The sequence below is a fragment of the Rutidosis leptorrhynchoides genome, chromosome 1 (genome assembly GCF_046630445.1).
Source record: "Rutidosis leptorrhynchoides isolate AG116_Rl617_1_P2 chromosome 1, CSIRO_AGI_Rlap_v1, whole genome shotgun sequence".
Taxonomy (NCBI): Eukaryota; Viridiplantae; Streptophyta; class Magnoliopsida; order Asterales; family Asteraceae; genus Rutidosis; species Rutidosis leptorrhynchoides.
In genome coordinates this window covers 80,896,343-80,921,569 of record NC_092333.1, presented here as the reverse complement: position 1 = coordinate 80,921,569, position 25,227 = coordinate 80,896,343, and the positions used below count along the sequence as shown (strand labels likewise).

General features: G+C 34.9%; 1 protein-coding gene across 1 annotated transcript; it reads left to right on the top strand.

Annotated features, from left to right (window-relative positions):
* The first annotated feature begins 2,776 nt into the window (after positions 1 to 2,776).
* LOC139862010 (E3 ubiquitin-protein ligase UPL6) lies at positions 2,777 to 24,189 on the top strand. Its single transcript, XM_071850551.1, has 25 exons — positions 2,777 to 3,284; positions 3,954 to 4,051; positions 4,362 to 4,610; positions 4,829 to 5,012; positions 5,409 to 5,588; positions 5,963 to 6,145; positions 6,337 to 6,421; positions 6,536 to 6,648; positions 6,949 to 7,253; positions 7,337 to 7,433; positions 7,537 to 7,671; positions 8,095 to 8,178; positions 8,260 to 8,346; positions 8,446 to 8,586; positions 9,236 to 9,361; positions 9,548 to 9,646; positions 9,816 to 9,883; positions 10,302 to 10,368; positions 10,941 to 11,111; positions 11,203 to 11,292; positions 11,397 to 11,477; positions 11,998 to 12,071; positions 22,824 to 22,895; positions 22,975 to 23,064; positions 23,701 to 24,189. Exons 1-25 carry the CDS (start codon positions 3,126 to 3,128, stop codon positions 23,765 to 23,767), a joined length of 3,105 nt encoding a protein of 1,034 aa, XP_071706652.1. The 5' UTR covers positions 2,777 to 3,125; the 3' UTR covers positions 23,768 to 24,189.
* Positions 24,190 to 25,227: the final 1,038 nt, after the last annotated feature.

Below are 25,227 nucleotides of genomic sequence, written 5' to 3'. Positions count from 1 at the left end.
TATATATATATATATATATATATATATATATATATATATATATATATATATATATATATATATATATATATATATATATATATATATATATATATATATATATGTGTGTGTGTGTGTGTGTGTGTGTGTGTGTGTGTGTATGCGTGTGAAAAATATGTATAATTTTGACGGCTATAACATGAAACGTTATTGCTATAATTTAAAAATATATATAATATAGTGCATTTTTGTGAAATTAAGAGGTTTGCTATCCTCTCCTCTTGAAAAACCGAGTGGCCCTTGGGCCCAACCCAAACCCACCATTTAGTTTTTCCCTAACTATATAAGCCCCATTTTCTTAAACCTAGCTCATTATGTTACTTTCTCACCAAACAAAAAGCTCTCCTGTGAGGAGTTGATCCTACGGCCGAACCAACACACACCGTTATTATCTTCATCAATTTTCTTCAATTACTCAATAAAACAAACTTGCTTAGGATCACTATCTGATTGAAGATACATCACCCCATTCACCACGTTCTTCATTCTTTTCGTGTTTTCTTCAACCATTATAAGAAAATATTCAAGATTTAACTTCTATTTTATGTTTATCAATGATATCATGAGTCACAATTACTTGTAGGTTAATTACATGCAACCTTTATGTGTAAAAGTGCTGGTTTAATTAACGTTGTGAAAGATTTTGAAAACCCGAATTCGTAAGCAGTTCGTAAAGGTCTAAAAACTTAATATTTATATTCTGGAGATTTATGATTTGAATTCTACTCGTCGAGTAGATAATTTTTCTTGTATTAAACTTAAGTTTCTGACGTACACTATTTAAGATATGATTATTATAAAATTGAAACGTTATGTGGTGTTTAAATCTGACCTTTGCTCACTAAATCTGTTATTTATGAAAATCGGTAAGGTATCAAATTCTAAATTTTTGACTGATGATAATATACATATAATGGAAGATCTTTCCATTGGTGTGAACGTGTTTTGAATTTTTAAGAGTATGTTATGCTTGTTACAAAAAACGTGTTTCTGAATTGGTGTCATAAAGGAAGGTCAGACTTGTCGGAATAAACAGTAACTATTGGCTAAACCTATTTCTTTGAACTTTTTACAAATGATATATAAGTTCGTTAACTAAATTCTCCTAATGGAATCAAAGCTTTCTGAATTTTTATGAGTTAGTTATGAATATCTTGGTCTGACCGCGTGTGCTAAAACTACTGCCGAATAAATTGACTACAACCTTTTCTCTAAAAATAATTAGAGAGTATGGTTGGACTTTTTAGAAAAACTAATTAAGAGATCTACTGATATGGAGATTTATATAATTTCTAGATTTTGATTTTGTGAGAGATGACTGCTTGTTTGAACGTGGTCAAGTCGTCTTTTCTGAAAAAGCTATATTGGAAGTCAAACTTTGTTTTACATGTTTTGAGTCAAACATGAACACTTTAGGGACCATTGTGACATTGTGATGTCATTGACGTATTGATATTTCCTGACCCTAAACCGACTATATTTGCTTATGTTGAGTTCGTGAGCTACTTGTTTACACTACTTGTTTGTGTGACTACTGTTGTGCACTTAAGGTGGGTTCATAGTTCCATTTTCAAATGTTTTATATTTTTGGATGAGAATGCATGCGACGTTTTACTGTTTTACAATATAGACACGAGTACTTGAATTTTATATACATGAGATATTGCCTACAAAGCCCTTAGCTCAAACACGTTAAATTACTATTGTGAAGCGCAAATCATATGGATAGATCTATCGGGTTTGACAATCTCACCCTACCTTAACTGCGGTGCTTATTATTTTGTAACGATACACTTAGACAAATGTACTCGATATGTATATCCCATTTATGTAGGTTAACAACTAATAGAGTTATCGTTAGAAATACCTAAAATGTGTGTTCTAATAAAAGTCAAAATTTTAAAAATAAATTAAAGAAAATGTAACACCATTTTATAAAATATCAAAAATAAACGTTTAAAAAAAACAAAATTCATGTGTTACGTAACCCCCAAAAATCAAACTCACATAGTAGACACGTGATGCACAAGTATTTGAATAAAACGTCACATCCATGACTATTTAAAATATAAAAGAAAATTACCGAAATGCCTTTGAGGAATAGTACGAAACGACAACAAGACCTTATTTTTAAAACTTAAAACGACAAACTCTTTTGGTATATTAAATATAAATAATAATAATAATAATAATACTTAATAATCAGTAAACAGAGGTCAGGAGTGCGAACCCTGCCACCACCATAGCCACAACCGTTGAGTGAGTTAAGTATGACCTCACATTATGGAATTGACAGCCGATTGTGAGCCCGTCAAGTTTGCCGTTATCAACCTCTTGCCATAAAAAATAATTAATAACTAATAATAAGAATAATTTCGATAATAATAATAATAATAATTACTATAATAATATTAATAATAAATAAATAATATATAATGTATAATATACATACATATATAATATAATAATAATAATATATAATATATAATAATAATAATAATAATAATAATAATAATAATAATAATAATAATAATAATAACAATAACAATAACAATAATAATAATAATAATAATAAATAAATAAATAAATAAATAAATAAATAAATAAATAAATACTCAAAATGAATTAATAATAGGACTTTCCACATCACATCTTCTAGAAAAACTGTTTGTTTCTTCCTCCTGACGAAAATAGAGCTTCCCCAAATATACATATACATACCCACAAAACCTATACATATATAAACCCTTTCTCAATTTCATTTTTCATTCCCATATTTATACCTCAAATCCACGAACAATTTCTACCTATTGTTTCCAAATTTTCACTTTCCAGGTTCTTCTAGGGTTTCAACAACTGAATCATCAATTTCTAACGAACAATTGTTCCATCTCAATTAATCATCGATTTCTAGGGTTTCTGCTTTTTATACTGCTGTTAAATTTGATCTGTTTCTTCTTTTTTTTTCACATTAAGGCACATATTGACTTCTGAATACAGTTTAGTTGACTCGAGCGATCGAAGAGTTGTTTTAATATCTCGAGCGAATTAGGGCTAGGTTTAGGGTTGATTACTGAGTGTGAGTAATGTTCTTCAGTGGCGATCCTTCGAATCGGAAACGAGTTGATTTAGGTGGCCGTAGTTCAAAAGAAAGAGACAGAAACAAACTTTTGGAACAAGCTAAGATAGAAAGGAGCAAACGATTATGGCTACGTCAGCAAAACTCTGCGGCACTTGTCATTCAGGTTCATAAACAATCATAATTTACACACATGTATATAGATATAGATTTACATGTAATGCGTAGACTTATGTATATGTATATATCATATCATGGTGCATAGTTAACAATTGACACTTGAACTGTCATCCTTTATAAATTATACTTCTATAAATACATGATCATTATTTTTAATTCTTTATTTTATTGTAAATGAACATAGAATTTAAGGAGATGCATTGCCTCTAAACTGCAATTTCCTTCCTCAATGGTTCTTATTGTCGTGCTGTCACGGTGCGATGGTCTGTAGGAGAAATGGATTTCAGTATGTTGTCAATCAGATTAGTAGATGAGAAAGCTATAATTCGTAACTATTCTGGTTATTATTTGATAGATATGTATGGCCTGGTAATTACAGGCATACACTTGAGAGTGTTATGTGTTTTCGGACTGCGAAATCTGTTTTCATCTACGAATGGATTCTACTTTTATAGTGTCAGGCTTTAATGCCTTATTTTATTTGATATACGTATCTAATCGTGTTAATTAGATTAATATCCATCTAAAAGGTGCATGTGTATTGAATTATTTATGTGTCTTTGTTGTAATCTTTCTAAGACTTTTTATCACTATCTACTAGAGGTAGCTTATAAGCTTGTTTTGAACCTCACTGACACTTTCTATTTTCCTGCAGAAATTCTTTAGAGGAAGAAGGGTGGTGAAAACAGAGCGTGGTAATGTACGAGAGCAGTTTTATGACACTTATGGCAAAAACTGTGAAAGAGTTGACAGGTGCTGTTCTAACACATCTATTTGTATGGGTCAAAAGGAGTCTGAAGTGTACTTAAACTGCATAAAATATAATTTGAATTTGGTCTGGTGTAAATCCAGTTTAATAGTTGTATTTATATTTTACACATAATTGTCTATAAACACCTCAAAATTCCTCACGAAATTTGTTTCAACTCAACCCTACCCGGCTTGAACATGTTACAAAATTACCCTTTCTGATTTGCTACCAATCACCCATTTTGCGACCTCTTGTTTGAAGTCACTTATATTTGTTGCTGTCTAACTCTTTTTAGTCTTCTTTGACATTCAGGCAATGCTTTGGACCAGATTCAGATTTTCTTCAGAAGTTGTTATTCTTTTTTAGTCCAAGAAATGCTTCTGACTTGTCCACTCTTGTAAAGACATGCGATATGCTTTCAGAATTTACCAAAGACCCTAATACTGATCGTGTGGCAGAGCGTACTTTGAACCTTTTTGGTGACTCATGCACACATGCTTTGGTGAACTACAGAGTGAAGAAATTTACTTATGCCTGTATCCAGTCTATACATCTTAATAGGTTCGTTTCTTAACTACTTTATACAATGTATCATGTTTAACATTGGGTATATTTCATTTTCTTTTTCTAGACATATTTTCTCTAGTTTTCAGGTAATTAGGTCCATAGTATTTTGGTTGCCTGAAAATTTTGCGTGTGCATTGTTTTTAAGGGGCTAAATGGACCATTTTTTTTTTATAATATATTGTATCCATGAAGTAATATTATGTTGTTAACAGAGATCAGTGCAAAGATCAATTGTTTTCGACTTCCTTGGACTGGGATCAACCACCAAGTATTCGACTGCTGAAAGCAGCAAAGCTGTTGATTCATCATAAGCTTCCGTGGTCTTGTAACTTAATCAGCTACCTTCTGCGGCAAAATATATTTAAGATCTTCAGGGAAATTATTATAACAGGAAAGGTATACTTTCAATTTGTAATGCTTATTTAATGCTACCAGAGGTAACACGAGTCTAAATAAGCCATGCTGGGTGTTTTGAACTTCATAGATTATTATTTTCTTTAACTGGATTAGTAAAATGTTGATATTTTTTCTTCTAACAATGTGATTTAAGAGGTTGAGTCAGCTTTTAAATACAGTGTGTCACACTGAGATATCCAACTCCTATGGTCTGTTACATGTTTATTCAAGTTGTCAAAGTTATCTATTTGACTTTTTAGATGTAATTGTTAACCCATGTTAACCTCTTACTATATAAAAGGGTTGACATTGTCACTTTTAAATAATTTCATCCATGTTTTGTTGTTGGGCTAGCTCTCCTTAAATGTTGGTGGGTTTTTTTTTTTTTTTCTGTAGGAAAGTGCATTATCTGAAGGCGGTTCTGGAAATGTTCTTCTGATGGACATTCTTACCTTAGTTATTGCTCATACGGGTCAAGGACTTTGTGTGTGTCCAGATATCGACCTTCAATGGAGTTTTGCCTCCCAAATTTTAACTATTCCTTCTGTGTGGAAGATCTTACCTTCTCTGAAGGAGGTAATTTCACCCTGGAAGTTAATACATTCTAATTTCATTTCAGTATGGTGCTTCAAGACAAAGGCTGATGTCATTGTTACATTTTTTGGAGCCAATTATCTGATTGGTGCTATTTGAAGTTGTAATAATCAGATTTATATTACTATTAGGTTTTATCAATCTGACTTTATTACTTTTGGTTAATATATATCTATAACTATAATTTTACCATTAATCACTATTAAAATACGTACTTAAATACTTTCTTCAGTAGACACTTGGTTGGGAGCACGCAATCTGAGCTCTGCATTATTATACTGAATTAGGATCCCCAGTTACATTATAATTTGGTTTACTCCTATTAAATTTAATCACATTCACTGTTCTATGTCAAGGTTTATGTTTCCCATGGATCATGTCAGCATTATCTCCATAGGATGGCTGCATGCACTCAAAGTTTTGAAACAGTTTTACCTGTTGATATATCATCTGAATTCCCTAGTTACGCATGCCTTCTTGGTAATACACTTGAAGTTGTTAGAGATGCTTTGTCTCGGGATGCATGTCCGTATGACATGGTAAGCAAGTCTAGCTATTTACTTTCATGATGCAGTTATATTATATTTTCTCTTTGTTTGTAAAGATGCCATAATAGTTGTTATGCTGCAAAGTTGCTTAGCTACATGTTCTTTTAATGAGTATTGATTATTGATTATTCTGTAATATGATATGATTTTGCATTCATCTATTTATCTATCTCTTTGTTCAGGCTATAGATTTTGCTAGTGTTGCAACATTATTGCTGGAGGTGCTTCCTCCTATCCAATCGTCATATGCGGAAAGTATAGAAGAAAGTACGTTCTTCAAGTATATTTGAATTATATTTTTTACGTTCTGCTTTTGTGAAGTTCACTATATCTGTTGGATGTTCATTGCATTCGATTTCTGTACATGTACTTCTGATGCAGTAACGGGCGAAGATGATATGGTTATTGATGAAGCACCAGCAGTATTGCCTCTTAGTAAGGAACTGGAAAAACAGATTTCAGATGCTATAGATCTTACTTTTCTCCGAAAACTGGTATGCTATTTTGGTATTCTGTACTGATGGTTCTGTTTCAGTGCGTTGTGGAAATGGTTCAATTAGGACCTCTAATATGTCCGTAATGGATAGAACTTGCAAGATTTATTATAAAATGAATGGGTCAATTGGGTCAAGATTTTGAATGCCTATTCATCTGCTTACAGTGTCTTAAATCTCTTTATTTAAAGAATTGATATTGTTCATACAGTAACTATAAAAATATATTTATCGTCATTGTTTTTAAATACTTCAAATAAAGAATGTCTCAAATTTTAACACTTTATGCTTGCCAAGTAGACAGAAGCGCTGCTTGGAGGCTCGTTGCCTGTTGCTGATTCAAGCAAAGATAAAAATAAAGACAATGAAGCAGCAGCTGTTGGTGCAGTTTGTTCTTTTCTTCACGTGACTTTTACCATTATACCCCTTGAGAATGTCATGACAGTTCTAGCTTACAGAACGGAGTTAGTATCTGTACTCTGGAGTTTTATAAAACGATCACATGTGGACAAAAAATGGTCTTCCTTGTCTCAAGTATCACCGTACCTGCCCGCGGATGCATTTGGTTGGTTATTGCCTTTGGCAGTTTTCTGTCCTGTATACAAGTATGTATCATCTTTTTTATGGATTTACAATCGTGTAGAGTATTCTCGAACTTTATGCTGAAAAACGTGTATTTGAATATCAGGCACATGCTTATGATCATAGACAATGAAGAGTTCTATGAGCAGGAAAAGCCATTGCCACTAAATGACATCAGATTATTGATTGTAATCTTGAGACAGGTACCACTCAGCCAACCTGTTTATACAACAAATTGAACTGGTTGTTTCTAACTTCTCGATTTCTGTTCTACAATTAATTGTGGATGTGTGCTTCTTTGTCTAGGCTTTGTGGCAGATCCTATGGTTGAACCCTGTGGGCCCAATGAAATTTAGTACAAATTCTTTTTCCTTAAAGAAGCACCGTGTAGAATTTGTTCAGCATAGGGTTAGTGTTGTGGCATCTGAACTTCTTTCGCAGGTATGAAAATGCATCACATATTGTAGTTTGATCTTGGTGGTAAATCAGAGAGGTATCAAATTCGGTGGGTTGGGATGAGTTTGATTCAAATGGGCATATTTTGGGTTATGGGATGAGTCGAGTTGACTTTATAGGCACATGCTTTCTTTTTCTTTTTTCACACAATTTCAGTAGTTATTTGATTTTTCGAACAAGATGATTTGGGAAGTTTTATGCATTAACAGTGTACTTTGGGCGACTTCTGGCCCTTTTATATGTTTTCTTGCAAGTTAATTTTCGTATTCATACAACTCATTTGGCTCTTTTGAGATTAAGCATAACCTGAATTAACCTATTTATAATTATAATGGTAATATTCCGTCTCTAGGCAATCTTTAGGGGCATTGTAACTTGTTGGTGATTTATGTAAATCTATTATTACAGTTGCAACATTGGAATAATAGAAGGCAGTTTGCACAGCCTACCGACTTCCATGCTGATGGTGTCAATGATCACTTCATTTCTCAAGTAAGAATTATTTCATTAATTCGGACCAATTAATTACTGTACGTTTTATATGTCTGAATGGAAAATATTCGTGTACGCCAGGCTATGATTGAAAATACAAGGGCATATGACATACTAAAACAGGCTCCTTTCTTGGTGCCATTTACAAGCCGAGTTAAATTATTCACTGTGAGTTGTATTTTAATTATTACAAATTCCTATTTCTATCTACGTATCAACTTCTTGCATGTATATTTATAGTTTCATACTTAATTTCAAACCCTGCAGTCACGGCTTGCTGCGATCAAGGATAGACCTGGATCTCATGCACTTTTCAACCGAAGCAGTTTTAAGATAAGACGAGACCATATACTTGAAGATGCTTTCAGTCAGCTGAGCACATTGCCAGAAGAGGATCTTCGTGGAGTGGTACATTCTTGTAAAACATATTCTTCTAAAGCGAAAGTGAAGGCTAAAGGTGGCAATTTTGACCCATTTAGCTTGAATGGGTCAATTTTATTTGACGATTAGGTTAGGCCCATGTCCGCTTGCGGGCTGTGGGTCCATTAGGCCCGCTTGCGGGCTTTGTATATTCTTAACGTTTGCCTCGGGATTAGGCCCGCTCTAATACAATGTTAAACAATGAAACCGCGTGAGGATAATCTTATTATAACACGATATTTATAGGATACATAAACCCTAATGGACCCAAAGACCACAAGCGGACTTTGCCTAACCTAATCGTCTAATAACTTTGAGATATCAGATGTGTCAAATTAATTTTCGCTTGATTTTAAAGGCTTGAAAGTAAATGTATATTCTTAACGTTTGCATCTTTTTTACCTTATTATTATATTGTTCGTCTTTTCTAATCATTTCTCTAATTACTTCTAAAATTTAATACAAATGAACAAGAAAGGTTTTGAGTTCAAGCTGGCCTAGACCACTGCTTAGAAATGATTAAAAAAGTGTGCCGTCACACCACTTTTGATCTTCCATTTTGCATCTCTAGGAAAGGCCTTTGGTCTTGTCTTACTATGGTATGAGTGTACAGTTATTTTCTTGCCTTTTCATGTAGATTCGGGTAACTTTTGTTAATGAATTTGGAGAGGAGGAGGCCGGTATCGATGGTGGTGGGATTTTTAAAGATTTTATGGAGAATATCACTCGAGCAGCTTTTGATATGCAGTATGGACTATTTAAGGTTGTACCAATTATATTCCTGCGATAGAAGCATAGTTTCTTTACATCGATTATATTTTAGTTCTTTTTCAGATTCTTTTTCTTAAGAACCGTTTATTCTATTTTTTCCGTGTGATACATTTATCTTATAAATTCTATCACCTTTAAATTATAATGTATGTTTACTGTATGTTTTTGGTATTCATAGGAGACAATTGATCATCTACTCTACCCTAATCCTGGATCTGGAATGATACACGAACAACATTTGCAGTTCTTTCATTTTCTTGGAATTATTCTTGGAAAGGTATGCCTCATTTTGTGATATCTTAGAAAATTAATAGTTAAAAATGTTTTACATACATCATTCGCCATCTCCATGGAAGGGTTACTTCTGCGTATATGGTGTTCTTTCTATTTTAACTTCTCATTCAGTATTGATTATTGATTACTATCTTTTTGTCATGCGTTTGTAGGCAATGTATGAAGGAATTCTTGTTGATATACCATTTGCCACTTTTTTCTTGAGCAAACTAAAGCAGAAGTAAGTTCTGTATACTTATCTTTTATTTTTGCGGGGTGTTTTTGTTTTTTCATGTTAGCTACCCATTCCTGTTTCTGTTTAGTATTTCTATCTGTATACATAGTATAGTATGATAATAATAATAATACAATTGCTCATAGATTGTTTATCTTAGACAGCTGCTAAGCAAATGTAGATGGTAATATTCTAAGACACTTCATAATTTATAGTAATTTGGTTTTTTGATATCTGTTCAATATTAACAAGAAGTATGTAGGCCGAGTGCAATTAGAATAAAGACGGAAGAAAATAAGTCAAATTATAGTCTGATATTATCTGTGAAATTTATACTAGCTCACATTTTTCCTAATCTGCTTACGTTATGCTGTTATTTGCATGCACATGGTGCTATTTATTTTTAATGTGCATCTCCTTTCAGGAGCAACCATTTGAATGATCTGCCTTCATTGGATCCAGAATTATATCGACACCTTATATTCTTAAAGGTTTGTCGCTTTCTCTCCATCTGCATCTTTGTAACTTCGTGAGCTCATGTTTATTAGGAAAAAAATAATTTGCAAGAATTGGTGTTTTTCTATGTATTGTTCTTATTGGAATATCATATCAATGGACCCGTATGCAATGTCTTAGTATCCCTATGGCTATGCAATTTTATTCATATTTGTCATTTTTTCTAACAGAAGTGATCTATATTTTTTTATATCCCCATTTTCTAAATCTAGAAGTTCATGTTGTAATGTTTTCCGTTTCTTGTAATTTCTACATAATTAGATGTAACAAAATTTTTTTAAACAATATAAATAGGGGCACTTTGACCATTTTGGTGTCAAAAGGATGTAATTGTTTAAAATTGCGTACAATGAGGACGGTACGTGCAAAAACTGCAAACTACGTGGATGATCTATGTAGTATACACTTATTAGAATTAGTCAAAGAATATTCATAATCTTCAGAATTGTTGCTTATACATGCTTCGGAAATATATATTTAAAAAGATCCGTATGTTTATTATATTGTGTGAGCTTGTCTAATAACCTTAGTTTGGTATGATCTGTAGCACTATGAAGGTGACTTGGCAGACTTAGAGCTATACTTTGTAATAGTTAATAATGAGTTTGGCGAACAAAAAGCAGAAGAGCTGATTCCAGACGGAAAAAATGTACGCGTCGTGAACTCAAATGTTATCCAATTCATTCATCTTGTTTCCAATCACCGACTTAATACTCAGGTTTTTATGTTCTTTCTCTATTTTATTTGAAATTTCATATTCTTTGTGTTTTATGAGCTTGTAATGTTATGCTTCATTGAATTGAATTTAGATACGCCAACAAAGTCTTTATTTCTCAAAAGGATTTCAAAAGCTAATACCGAAAGATTGGGTTGACTTGTTTAATGAGCATGAACTTCAGGTTCTGACACTTGATCTTTTGTATTTGATTAGCAACATGAATGCGTTATTTTTATCGTTCATTTCAGTTATATGACTTTTTTTTTTTTACCTATTTTTTTACAGCTTATGATATCAGGATCAGTTGATAATTTTGATGTGGACGACCTCCGGGCAAACACCAATTATGCTGGTGGCTATCATCGTGTAAGTTATATTCTGAATCTCGTAACTTTCAGTCGAACTGATAGAACATAAAACAAAACCAACCCTAACAATGAGCACCCCCTAAAATAGAAGTCTCACTCTTAAAAACTGAACCTAAACTGCTCCCCAAAACTAACTTCATCAAACAAATGGAATGAGACCAATAAGAGTAGAGGAACCAATAGGATTGCTTCTTTTCATATACACACTCCCCCACCTTTTTTTAAAACTACTCACAAATCGTACGTCTATAAATTAAAAAAAAAAAAATCACAACATTGAATTGACACCTTCATCATTAATTAGAGATCTTTAATTAAAGATATAATTACTCTGATTTTTGTTTAAATAATTTATTGACATACCATTTGTTAGATATATGATTTAGAAGTTCAAGCGGTGATGGGTTTTTACACAATGCACCAATCTTTTTAGTCTTAGTTAATCAAATATATGTCATTACTTATTGAATTCACCTTTTATTACTACTGAGCTACATGCATGATGTTCATCTCCACAGGAGCATTACGTCATTGAGATGTTTTGGGAAGTTCTCAAGAGCTTCTCCCTGGAAAATCAACACAAGTTTTTGAAGTAAGTTCCGCAAAATTTACATATGAATATTCTTTTATTTACAATTCTATTAAAAATCTAGATGGCTATTATATGTTACTTCAATTAAGGATGACAGGTTATGTGACTTTTTTATGGTTATCAACCAATTTGCCCAAAAACTAAAAAGCTAAATGGTTTATGACACTTTGCCCAACAAAAAATTAAAAAACTTGCCAAATTACCCACTCAAGATGCAAGCGTTTTGCGTATGGGTCGTGATCGAGAATTGGTTGTTCGCGATTATAAATTTTCGTTCAAGACCAGAGTATCTCGACTACCCACCATATTCAAAAGATTTGCAGTCAGGCCACCCGACAATCTAATGGACATAAGATTTGCGTCTGACCTTATCCACACAAGATTTTCACATAAGACTTTCGTAGCTTTTTTTGCTGATAACGTTTCCACTTTATAAATATAGTGTCTAGAGAACTTTAATTTTTTTTAAAAATCAATTTTCAAGAGATTTGCGAATTTTAATAGGTTCATTGCATTTTTAGTTTTTAACATACCGAGTATAGTACCTCTAGATTTGTTGTTCATATTGTCATGGCATTTGATAACAACGTTCCTATGTATTTGCCAATCGACTGTTTTAGAACCCCTTTAAAACTTCCTATCTACGCAGAAATGAATCGGACAGTCTTTTGTAAGAATAAGTTTTTAAAAAGTTAGGTATGCCACTTAATTCTCATTTATCTATGAAATACATGTAGATACATACATAAATTTTTGACATTACGGATGATATTGAAAATTTTAGAGATTTCTTAGACTACGCAATTAGTCACTTCCTTGTCGAAATGTATATTGTTGATAAAGTGAAATCGGTATCGGTATTAACAAACCGAGTACTAATAGGAGTAGTAATAAACCCATCTCAAGGAAAGTTGGTCAACCTTCATCACATCAACTCAACAAACATATCAACAATAAGAAACACATCAACCACATCAACAAACAAAAAAGGAACCAACGCCAAACGCGATTGATTTTGATTTAGACCACTATGGCGAAGAGAACGGTATGTATATAAGGAGAAAAACTTTCTGGTATCCCCTTGTTGATCATAACGACTCAGAGGAGGAAAAGGGGAACGAGGATGAGGATGTTGAAACTAACAACCAAGGAAATGACATTCTAGAATATGCCACCTTCGTTTGGAGAAACAAAGCCTGAAATTACACCGGTTCTGTTAAGCACTTATAAAAGATCTGATTTGATAAAAGATGGTAAGAGCTTCGAATACGATTTTGTGCGCCAACTAGAAACGAAGTGTTTTAAAGTATTAAAGTCTGACGAATCAAGGTACACAACTAAATGTATGTTGTCCACGTGTGAATGGAAATGCAATGCATATAAAATACATATGAGTGATATCTTAGTTGTTCGAAAGTTGAATGATTCACACACATGCATACAGACCCAAATAATGGGCAACGACAAGCATGCCGGAGGTCCCCGCGGAAGCAATCTCTCTATCCTGGAGTAAATAGAGGGATGACTTTCTCTTCGTGTGAGTGGATAATTCTTTCTCTACGCGTGGGTGCAAAGAATTGACTTCTTTTCTATTCTAGAGTAGAGGAATGATTGTCTACATATCACCCACTTACCCCGCGAGCGCGGGATTGGTTGTTGTTTGTTGAATTCAACGATGTTAGAAAATCGAGTGTACGATGGAAAGGAAATACAATGAACGGTCGGTTCAGGGTAAGCATCTCGTACAATCAGGCGTGGAGAGCGAAGTGTCACGCTATTGAGTTGCTTCTGCGCTATATGGATGATGCTTTTGGAATTCTACACATGTACTTTCATAACACAAACTTCACAATCTGGGAAGCATGACAAATATCCTTACGAACAAGGAGGATAAGGTTTTAACGTTTATATGTCCATTGGCCCGCTGTAAGTAATTTAGTCTTCAATTGTACGTCTATTATACAGTATACATGCTAACTTTACAAAATCGGGGAAACATGCAGATTCGTACATTTGTACACTTTACTCCTAATAATTATCGTCGATGTTGCTCATTTAATGGACGAGTACTTGGGCACTAACCTAGTTGTCGTTGCAATGGATGGAATAACGACACTTTACCGCTTTCGTATGGAATTGGTGAAGGCGAGATAACCAATGTTTGGACATGGTTTTTGGGAAATCTACGGTACCATCTTAAATCTTTTGGAATTGGTGAACTTGTTTCAGAATCGGTATATCCGACGTCCTCAATAGCTAATGGTATTTCAACTGTTTTTCCAGAAGCTTTTCACGCCTTTTGCGCGAGAGACTTGTTTATGAATTTGAAATCTTCGCTAACAATCGAAAACATTTTGAAGGACACTACTTGAAGGTGGTCAAGGCATATTGCCCGTAGATATTGAAGACCATCAAGCCGTATTCTGAGACGCCTTTATCCAACGTATAAGTTATTTAGAGATGTGGGTGTTAATAGATAGTCGAGAATATGCATACCTTACTGGCAACAATGTAGAGTCTTAACTCTCTTTCCAAGCACGTTCGCAAACTATTATCATTGACAATATTGCTAGAGCTACTATTACATCATTGGTTATATACAGGTATGCGGAATATAAAATAAGCAAGATGAGGAATATGGCTAGTATATCCATCGACAAATACTCTTATAGAGGTACGTGAGGAGGAAAAATGGCTTGGTGAACCCATATGATAAAACATGTACTCCCATGCAGTGCAAAAGTCCAAAGTTCATTGCGGACACATTTTGGCGATTGCACGTTATTTCAAATAGACGCCGTTAGTCATTATGTGGAGCTTTGGTTCACAGCTGGCGCTTATCGAGCATCATACGCTGAACATATTGAGCCTTTGCCTCATGCTTCTAAATGGCCGTATTCAGATAATCTACAAATTGTTCATCCTCACCCCTTGTACAAGCCAACCTGGATGATCACTAGGTCGCGTGCACGTATTCCATCTAAGGGAGAAGAAAGAGAACAAAATGGTCAAAATGTGTTCTCATTCACAATCGTTCAACATGTAGAGCATCTTATGAACGAGCAAGCGAATCCACTTTGAAAGCAATGTGAAATTTAAGATCGAAATTGAGGTCAAAGAGTAGAGTCAAAGTCAAGCATGATGAAGCTTTTGAATCCAATGTTATCCGACTATACGTTTAGGATATGACTAATCTTAAGATATAATATGTTTTGAACTATCATGGTTTGTCGCAAGGGTCGCAAGTCGCAAACAACGCAGGTTGAGATTAGTCGTAAACAATTAACGATTTGCGACTTCTTGTGTCTCGCCAGCGATTTGCGTACTGTTAGATTAGATTAGTGGATAAGATTTTCTTAGATTTTTGTTGGATAACGTTTCAACATTATAAATAAAATGGATAAATGGCACTTAATATCATCTTAAAAACCTTCTAACTTTTTAAACTCACTTTCCACAGACAAATATCTGAAAATGGATACGCATACACCGTTTAATCTTTACCCAGGGGGAATTTAAGATGGTTTTTGTCATCTAAGAACAATTAACACCACCTTACATTGTCCGGAGTACAATATGTTTGAAGAGCTGTCTCTCGAATGTTTTATATCAGACGATCTTTCTGCAACTAAAACTACCTTAAATTGTCGAGAGTACAAAGCACTTTACTCGCTAGGGGATGAGATTCATTCACTTGCATTCCTGCTAGCACTACAAAAAACTCCGTTCTCAACGCCCCCTACTACTTGATCCATCTATGTTGAGTTTGGTACATTTTGGGGGAGGAGGATTTGAGAGGGATTACTAAAAAGAGAAAGAAAGTGATATATGTGTTGGACCAATCTTGACATAAAGTAATAGTTAAAGGTTTATTTTGTGAAATTATATCTCAAATGGATTTGAGGAGGTGGAACGTGTGAACGGATAACAAGTGGGCTAGCCGTCATAGTTTTCAATTTTGCTTCTTCCTTGATTATTCTAATAGATTCTAGACTTGACTATTCTAATATATTCTAGACTTTATTATCCTAGATTATTCTAGACTAGACTTGATTAACTTAATGGACAAGGTTAATCAACTATAAATAGGGATGTAATAGGAAGATTGTAATAAGAGTTTTTTCTATAATTGGAGAAGGATTTTCAATAAGTTCTTGTTCTTAAATTTTACTATTCTGTCTTATAATCTGGTACCAAATTTCTTCAATTGGTATCAGAGCTAAGTTACAAAAGGGATCGTGTTGTTGATCAAAAGGACTAGATTAATCACCAGATTCTAAGACAGAAAAATACGAGCGTCGATCGAAGACCAGATTCATGGGGGATATTATCAATACCTTGGATGCAATCAAGGATACCCGCCATCTTACGTTCCAGTGCCCTATCCTAACTGCGACCAATTATCGCATCTGGTCGCTTAGGATCAAAGTGATTTTTAAGGCACATGGAATCTGGGAATCAATTGAACCTGGAACTGATGTCGATCAGAAAAAGGATAATGCTGCAATCGCTTATATGTATCAGTCTTTACCTGAAGACTTGATTCTTCAAGTTGCAGGTTGCACCCATGCAAAGGAAATCTGGGATGCAATCAAAACCCGTCACCTTGGAGTTGAACGAGTAATGGAGGCTAGGCTTCAAACCCTTAAAGCTGAATTTGAAGCAGCAAGGATGAAAGATAACGAAAAAATTGATGATTTTGCCACAAAACTTTCTGGAATTGCCTCAAAATCAGCTGCACTTGGAACCGTCATTGAGGAAACCACGTTGGTGAGAAAAATATTAACTGCCATACCAGAAAAATTCTTAAATATGGTAGCCACTATCGAACAACTGGTTGATCTCAAAACGGTGAAATTTCAGGAAGTTGTGGGTAGGCTAAAAGCTTACGAAGAACGAACCAGTCTAAAGACTACAAATAACAGCCATGACCAACTTCTGTTGTCCTATGAAGGATGAGACTCAAGAAAGAAAAGGGAAAACGGATTTGGTCGAGGTCGAGGGAATGGCCAAGACACCCGGGGTAGGGGCCGAGGTCGTGGACAGTTTGGTGGTCGAGGAAGGGGTTCAGGCCGCGGACAAAACTTTTTTGCTGGTAGACAAACAACTAAAAACTTAACTAAAGATCGATCCAAGCTGCAGTGTTTTCGATGTGATGCATTTGGACACTTCTCATCGGATTGTCCAACACGAAAGAAAAGAGAACAAGCAAATTTGACTCAAGCTAGATCAACTGAACTACCAATGGCTAATGATGACAGACCTGCACTATTGATATCCGTAGCCAATCAAAGAAGCGAGAAGGAAGTAATTCATCTAAGTGAAAAGAAGGTTTTTTCAGCAAAGTATGAGTCACATGATGGTGGAGAAAACATGTGGTACTTAGATACTGGAGCAACAAACCACATGACAGGAAACAAAGGACTGTTTTCAAAACTTGATACGGATATTGGTGGTACAGTGAGATTTGGAGATAACTCGTGTGTAGATATAGAAGGAAGAGGATCTATTCTTTTAACATGTAAGAATGGTGAACAACGTTTGTTGACCGACATACTTTATATCCCATACTTAAAAACTAACATATTTAGTCTTGGGCAAGCTGAAGAAGGGGGTTGTGTAATCTTGATCAAACATGGTTTCTTGTATATGTTTGAAGTAGATGGATCGCTGCTAATGAAGGTTCAAAGGTCCCCTAATCGGTTGTATAAAATTAATCTCGAGGTTGGGACACCAATCTGTTTACATGCCAAGATTGATGATCCAGCATGGTTGTGGCATGCCCGTCTCGGTCATGTGAACTTTGATACAATAAAGCGGCTAGGGACCAACAATCTAGTTGATGGAGTGCCGGTTATTGATCACCCTACACAGATGTGCGAAGCATGTTTAGCAGGGAAACATTCACGACAAAGTTTTCCTGTTCAGACAACTTTTAGAGCCCAAAATCCACTGGAGCAAGTTTATGCAGATCTGTGCGGACCCATATCCCCTGCCAGCCAAGCTGGAAACAGGTACGTTCTGCTGATTGTTGATGATCACAGCAGGTTTATGTGGTCTTTCATGTTAAAAACCAAAGGAGAGGCATTTGAGCAATTCAAGAAATTCAAGGCGATTGCTGAAAATCAATATGGAAGGAAAATAAAGGTCCTTAGAACTGATCGGGGAGGAGAATTTACATCCAACGAGTTCAATCAGTATTGTGATTATGCTGGAATCACAAGACAGTTGACTGCACCTTACACGCCACAGCAGAATGGTATCGTTGAAAGGCGAAATCGAACAGTGATGAGCACAACAAGGAGTATTCTTAAAGCAATGGATATGCTACAAAGTTTTTGGGCTGAAGCAGTACGTCACTCAGTTTATGTTCTAAACAGGTTGCCCACGAAGATTCTGAAAAATAAAACACCGTATGAGGCTTTAAAAGGAAGAAGACCAAATCTTGATCATTTACGGGTGTTTGGATGTGTTGGATATGTGAAAGTACCTTCAGATCAAGTAAAAAAACTTGATGACAGAAGTATTCCTATGGTTTATTTAGGAACTGAACCAGGAACTAAGGCACATCGTATGTATTATCCCGAGAAGATGAAAATAGTAATCAGTCGAGATGTGGAATTTGATGAAGCACGCAAATGGGATTGGCATTCCGGAGTAGAATACAATCAAGAACCTAATCACAAAGGAGAATTCGTGATACATATAAACCCCGGTGAAGTAGTCGAGACTGATCAAAATTCCGAAAATGGGCCTACTGAACCAGGCAGCCCAAGTAGCTCATATAGCCCACAAAGCAGCAACTCCTCAAGTCAAGGAAGATCGACCAATGAGGAAAGCATAACCCATTCTGATGTTAGCAGTACTGAAACAACAGTAAAACAGCGAGGACCTATGATGTCTCGTCTCCCGACAGATACAGTCAATGAGTCAGATCCATCTATGGCAGAAGAGGAGACATATGATGATACACCACCTCGAGGTTGGAAAAATCAAAGTGATATATATGATCTTCTTACCGAAGGAGAACCAACAAATTTCAAGGAAGCTACAAGACATAAAGAATGGAAGCAAGTTATGGAAGGTGAAATAGCTTCCATTGAAAGGAATAATACTTGGGAGTTAATGGATCTACCCCAAGGACACCGACCTATTGGACTAAAATGGGTATACAAAATTAAAAAGGATGCAAAAGGAAATGTCACACGACATAAAGCACGGCTAGTTGCCAAAGGCTACATCCAGACACATGGTGTAGACTTTGATCAGGTATTCGCACCCGTAGTTAGACTTGAGACTGTTAGACTTATTCTATCTTTGGCAGCCCAAAGAGGGTGGGATGTTCATCACCTAGATGTTAAAACAACATTTCTACACGGTGACCTCAAGGAAGAAGTCTTCGTATCTCAACCTGAAGGTTTTGTGATAAAGGGGAAGGAACAAAAGGTGTACAGACTGTTAAAGGCTCTCTATGGCCTGAAGCAAGCCCCACGTGCTTGGAATACAAAATTAGATGGAGTTCTAAAGGAATATGGATTTCAAAGGTGTAAGCTTGAACAAGCTGTATACACAAATAGAACACAAGAAGGATCACTTTTGGTAGGAATTTATGTTGATGATTTGATTGTAACGGTTAATAACCCGAAGAAAATTAAACAATTCAAAAGGCAAATGGAACATAAATTCGAGATGAGTGATCTGGGCTTACTTTCTTATTATCTCGGACTCGAAGTAATACAAGGCATAGATGGAATAAAAATTCATCAATCACGATATGCTAAAAGAATCCTAGAGGAAGCAGGAATGTGGGAGTGCAATTCCACCAAATATCCAATGGGACCAGGTCTGAAGTTGATGAAAGATGATGGCAGCAAATGTGTTGATGCAACTGAATACCGAAAAACAATTGGATGCCTTCGGTATTTAACTCATACATGGCCAGATCTTGCATACTCGGTGGGATATGCAAGTAGGTATATGCAAACTCCTAAAATTACTCATCTTCAAGCTGTTAAGCAAATTCTCAGGTACTTGAAAGGTACAGTAGACCTGAGTATTCACTATCGAAGGAATGGTAGCAATAACCTACTTGGATTTAGCGACAGCAGCTTCTCGGTGGACCCAGATGATGGAAAGAGTACTACTGGATTAGTGTTCTACTTTGATGATGGACCTATTGCTTGGAATTCGCAAAAACAATAAACAGTGGCCTTATCATCCTGCGAAGCAGAATTTATGGCTGCTACTGCAGCAGCTTGTCAAGCAATATGGTTAAGGGGACTCTTAGCTGAAATAACTGGAAGAAAAGAAGAACAAGTTGTGATCAAAGTTGATAATAAGTCAGCAATATCATTGATGAAAAATCCATTATTTCATGGAAGAAGTAAGCATATCGACACACGGTATCATTTCATACGAGAGTGTGTTGAAATCTAGAAAATTAAAGTTGAATACATCAGTGGAGATCAACAAAGGGCTGATATTCTTACAAAAGCATTGCCGAAGTTAAAGTTTGCTGAAATGAGAGAGATTCTTGGGGTTCAAAGGATTGAAGACTCAAAGAAATAAATGATGACTCAAGGTCAAGATTGGGGGGTGATTGTTGGACCAATCTTGACATAAAGTAATAGTTAAAGGTTTATTTTGTGAAATTATATCTCAAATGGATTTAAAGAGGTGGAACGTGTGAACGGATAACAAGTGGGCTAGCCGTCATAGTTTTCAATTTTGCTTCTTCCTTGATTATTCTAATAGATTCTAGACTTGACTATTCTAATACATTCTAGACTTTATTATCCTAGATTATTCTAGACTAGACTTGATTAACTTAATGGACAAGGTTAATCAACTATAAATAGGGATGTAATAGGAAGATTGTAATAAGAGTTTTTTCTATAATTGGAAAAGGATTTCCAATAAGTTCTTGTTCTTAAATTTTACTATTCTGTCTTATAATCTGGTATCAAATTTCTTCAATATGTACTGAGCTGTTTCCGCTGTGTTTATGAATTGAATTTACCTCTTGAGTGTCTTATATCAAACGATCTTTCCGTATATTTCTATTCGCGAATTCTATCGGACTTTTGAATATGATCGTCATTCAGATTCGAGCTAGATGGTCCGCGTGAGTGCGTTATAATTGGGACTTAAGAACAATAAATACGGCGTTGGGCTTCACACATGGAGGATGACAATTTTACTCTTTAGGTTATGATTCTACGAGTTGCAGTGTAGCCTTCCGTGACGACATTGACCTCCGCATGAACGAAGTAGTGTAAACAGTTGTTCAATCGCAATTTGTAGACTTTGCTTTGAAAGCTAAAGGTATCATGTTTTGTCATCTTAAAAGTTATGCGAAGGATGTGTATAGAGTTATTCTTAGTAACATTACGAGTCGTGGACGGTTGAGTGAATCTGATGGCATTCTTAATATAGAAGCCATTATGATGTTTTGGTTCATAAATGATATGGAGTATCAGATTTTGACGTTGGTTACATCATTATTTACAATGGAAATCATCATGTATCCACTACCTTTCGGAATGCTTCTTACCAAATTATTTTTTTTTTCTTGACCATAACAATTATGATTTCTATTCTTATAATGTGCCCCGTAGGGAATTGATGTATTAAATGAACATCTGTGCGCTTGTTTTGAATTTATGGAATAAAAGTATTGTTTATTATGTTGCTGATAGAGAACAACCAATGGGCCCAAGAGTCCAAGCCCAATAGAAATTCAGCTAGGGTTTTATAATCAGTATCTTTATATATTAGTCGTGTTGGTTAGTTAGATAATTATCCAGAAATTAAGTGTGTGTTTGTGTATTCGGCTCTTTGAGCTGGGCAGGAAGTAGCTTGTTGCTACTTCTCTGATTAGGCAGGGGAGATCTCCATAGTTGGAACCTTCACTGATTGTATTTTCCAGTTAATCATCTTTTGAATAAATATACAACTTCCATTTATAATCATTCATCATTGTTCTATATTTTCTATTAATTGTTCTTCATAATCTGCTCCTGTTCTTCATATTTTGTTGCTGTGGTTTTGAGTATCTATAAGTTGCACACTAATTCGCAATGGCTAATTCGCTGGCTAGACGCAAGCGGCTAGCACATTGACGCAAGCGATATGCAAGACGCTTGCGTTGTGTGTGTGTTTTTAAGTGCAAATGTCCTAAACCATTTGCTTTTTGGCAAATGGGTAAATAACCCGTTTTTCAAAGCTTTTAACAATTTTTGTTCTCAGCTGTTTTAGCTATTTTTTATTTATGTTAGTTACACCAGTTTGTTGCAATTCAGTGTAGTTAACATTACTTCAAAATAGGGAAGGATTTGACGTACAATGGTAAACAATGTATGTTGTATACAATGATATAATAGTGAAGCATGCTACACTTTGACATAATTCACCCTTTTTATGTCTATATTTATTATATTATGTTAAAATAGATAGATATTACATGCTAGTCCTTAGTTTTTGACACGGGAGGTCTCATGTCATCTTGAGGTGGCCAAAGAAAGGGTTGGAAACGATTACGGGATAACCCGGTTAGGCCACGTACATTCGTGCAAAATTATCCACCTTCTACATGCATGAACAGGGAAAAATCATACCCGTTTACCCGTATCATTAGTTTTTGACACTCAAGCTTTCCTACTTCTCTCCACTTGGCATTAATTGATTATAAATGATTTTTTTACTGTAGTGTGTTGTGAGATGAACCTCAATTCTTTATAAATATCTTATCAGGTTTGTGACTGGATGTTCAAGAGGACCATTGCTGGGATTCAAGAATTTGGAACCTTTGTTTTGTATTCAACGGTAGGATGTTTCTTTATGGTGATTGACCTTGTTATCATTCTATTTGTTTATTGATGGATGGATGTATGTTTCTCTATAGCGCTGCTGGTAGTGCCTCTGAGGAAGTTCTTGACAGGTTACCAACATCAGCTACTTGTATGAATCTTCTAAAGCTTCCTCCATATAGAAGGTTTATAACATACATCCTTCTTCATCCTAGTTATTATTTATATAATTACCGTGGTAAATGTCCTTTGTTGGACGGTGTTAGAGATCGTAGACGAATAATTAAGGTGTTGTGGACGTTTATACCGTGTTTATTTTTTTTTGAAGACATAAGATAAAATAATGTGTTATTCTGTCTGCAAACTCGCCTTGGTGTTGCAGACATGATTAAATAATTTACAAACATAAAAACAAATAAACTTCACTATTCAGCATACTTACCTTTAGGTCATATCTACAAATCTTCAGACAAAAACATCAGAAAAAACAAGCAACACCTAAATGTCTAGTATCATACATATAAAGTAGGATGTGGTAATCGCGGCCAGTAAAATATCAATGTTTCAATTAGGTTGTATCTAATACCAAAGGGTCAAATTGAAGAATTTATCTAAAAGGAGAACATGTCATACAGTTTTAATGCATATAGCCATGTAAATCACATTTTGTCTACAATTTTTGTTACTAATTTACTATTGCTAGAGTATATTTTGCAAGTTTGTAGACCCTGGAGTTATTCATCATCTACCTCAAACACGTGTTTACATTTTGCTTTTATGATTTGAAGCTGTTTGCTAATACTAATTTTTGGTGGATTCAGTAAAGAGCAAATGGAGCGGAAGCTGTTGTATGCTATAAATGCAGATGCAGGATTTGATTTAAGTTAAACATAGCTTCATCATCCAACACTCCGACAACGAGCACGTCAAGAATGCAGTCTGGTAATGTAAGAATGCTGTCAGAGTAAACGCAAAGACGACCCACAGAAACAGAAGGTAGATAAGTTGCACACACGACAACATGGTGGATCTGTACATAATGTGGTTCCAGGCTTGCAGCTGCAATGTACACCATTTGTTGCTAAAAATGAACAGAAGAATCAATTGACAGTTGTAGCCCAAGTTTGTAATATGTTAAGGAGTATTCTATTTGGCTAAATGAAGAGGCTTTGTTTTGTAGATAAATTTTATTATTATTTGAATTTCTGCATCAAGGTCTCAACCTGCTTGCTACTAGTAATAACTAGATCATTGTTGGCAACGGCATAAACCCACCTCTTAATGGCTTATAGTAATCATAAGATTTTTGTTGACGGAACTTTAATTTATTTTAGTGTATTGTTTTGTATGATTAGTATAAACCAATAGAGTAACAAGTGGTGGTCTTACAACTGAACCAACATTAAATTAATAATACGATGTTACTAAAATTTGCCTACTGCCATGGTTATACTCATACGTTAGAAAAACATTTACTAATACAATTGTGATCCTACACTAGCATTCGATACTTGATAATGATTTTTTAAAGTGACAAAAATGCAACAGTGCAGCCGCAAAGGGTAGAGAAGTGGCGTTCCTGGCCTACCAATACGGCCGTGGTGTAAATTTATTCTCAAAACGAATTCCCCCATTGCGGCCACAGAGGTTTACCGTGCACGGTTGTCTCATCGAGATGAGTCTATGAGTGCTCCCAAAGCTAGTTGAATCACTCTAACTCGAAAAGGGGGGAGACATAATAAAAGAAAATGCAATAAGGCTATGTTCACATTAACAAAAAGGACCGTCATTTAAATTCTAGCACAAGTACCGTAGTCATGCTTTAATTTTCTTCCTTAATTTTGTGAACGCATCTTGTGAATGGAAAGTAGCTTATATTTGACCATATAATAATTACAAAAGAAAATTTCAAAAAATTGGACTTTGATAATAAAGGAGTCATGTTTCATTAACTTATGGCATTTTATTTCTTGCTGCCCAAAAGAGGACTGGTATTGACTTGGATGTTTGACCATTAATTTTGCAAGTTGGAGTAATGGAGTTGCCATGGAAGTAGTTTTGAATTTCACTTTGTACAACTAATTATTAGAAGTTGTTAGAACTCCACTTCCTACATGTCAATTAGGTTTTGTTGCAAATCCAAATTTATTCGTTGATTGCATTTCAATGTTAAGGAAAATTTCTATTTGTAATGTTTAATGACTTACAAAAGTAAAAACATTAATAAACTAATAATGTCAAAGTAGAATACCTTTTGGTAGTAAAATCAAAATAAAATGCCTTTTTAGGTTAATGTTGTTAAGTTTCTTGAATATTACCACTTTTGACTTGATACAAAGGTTAATAAA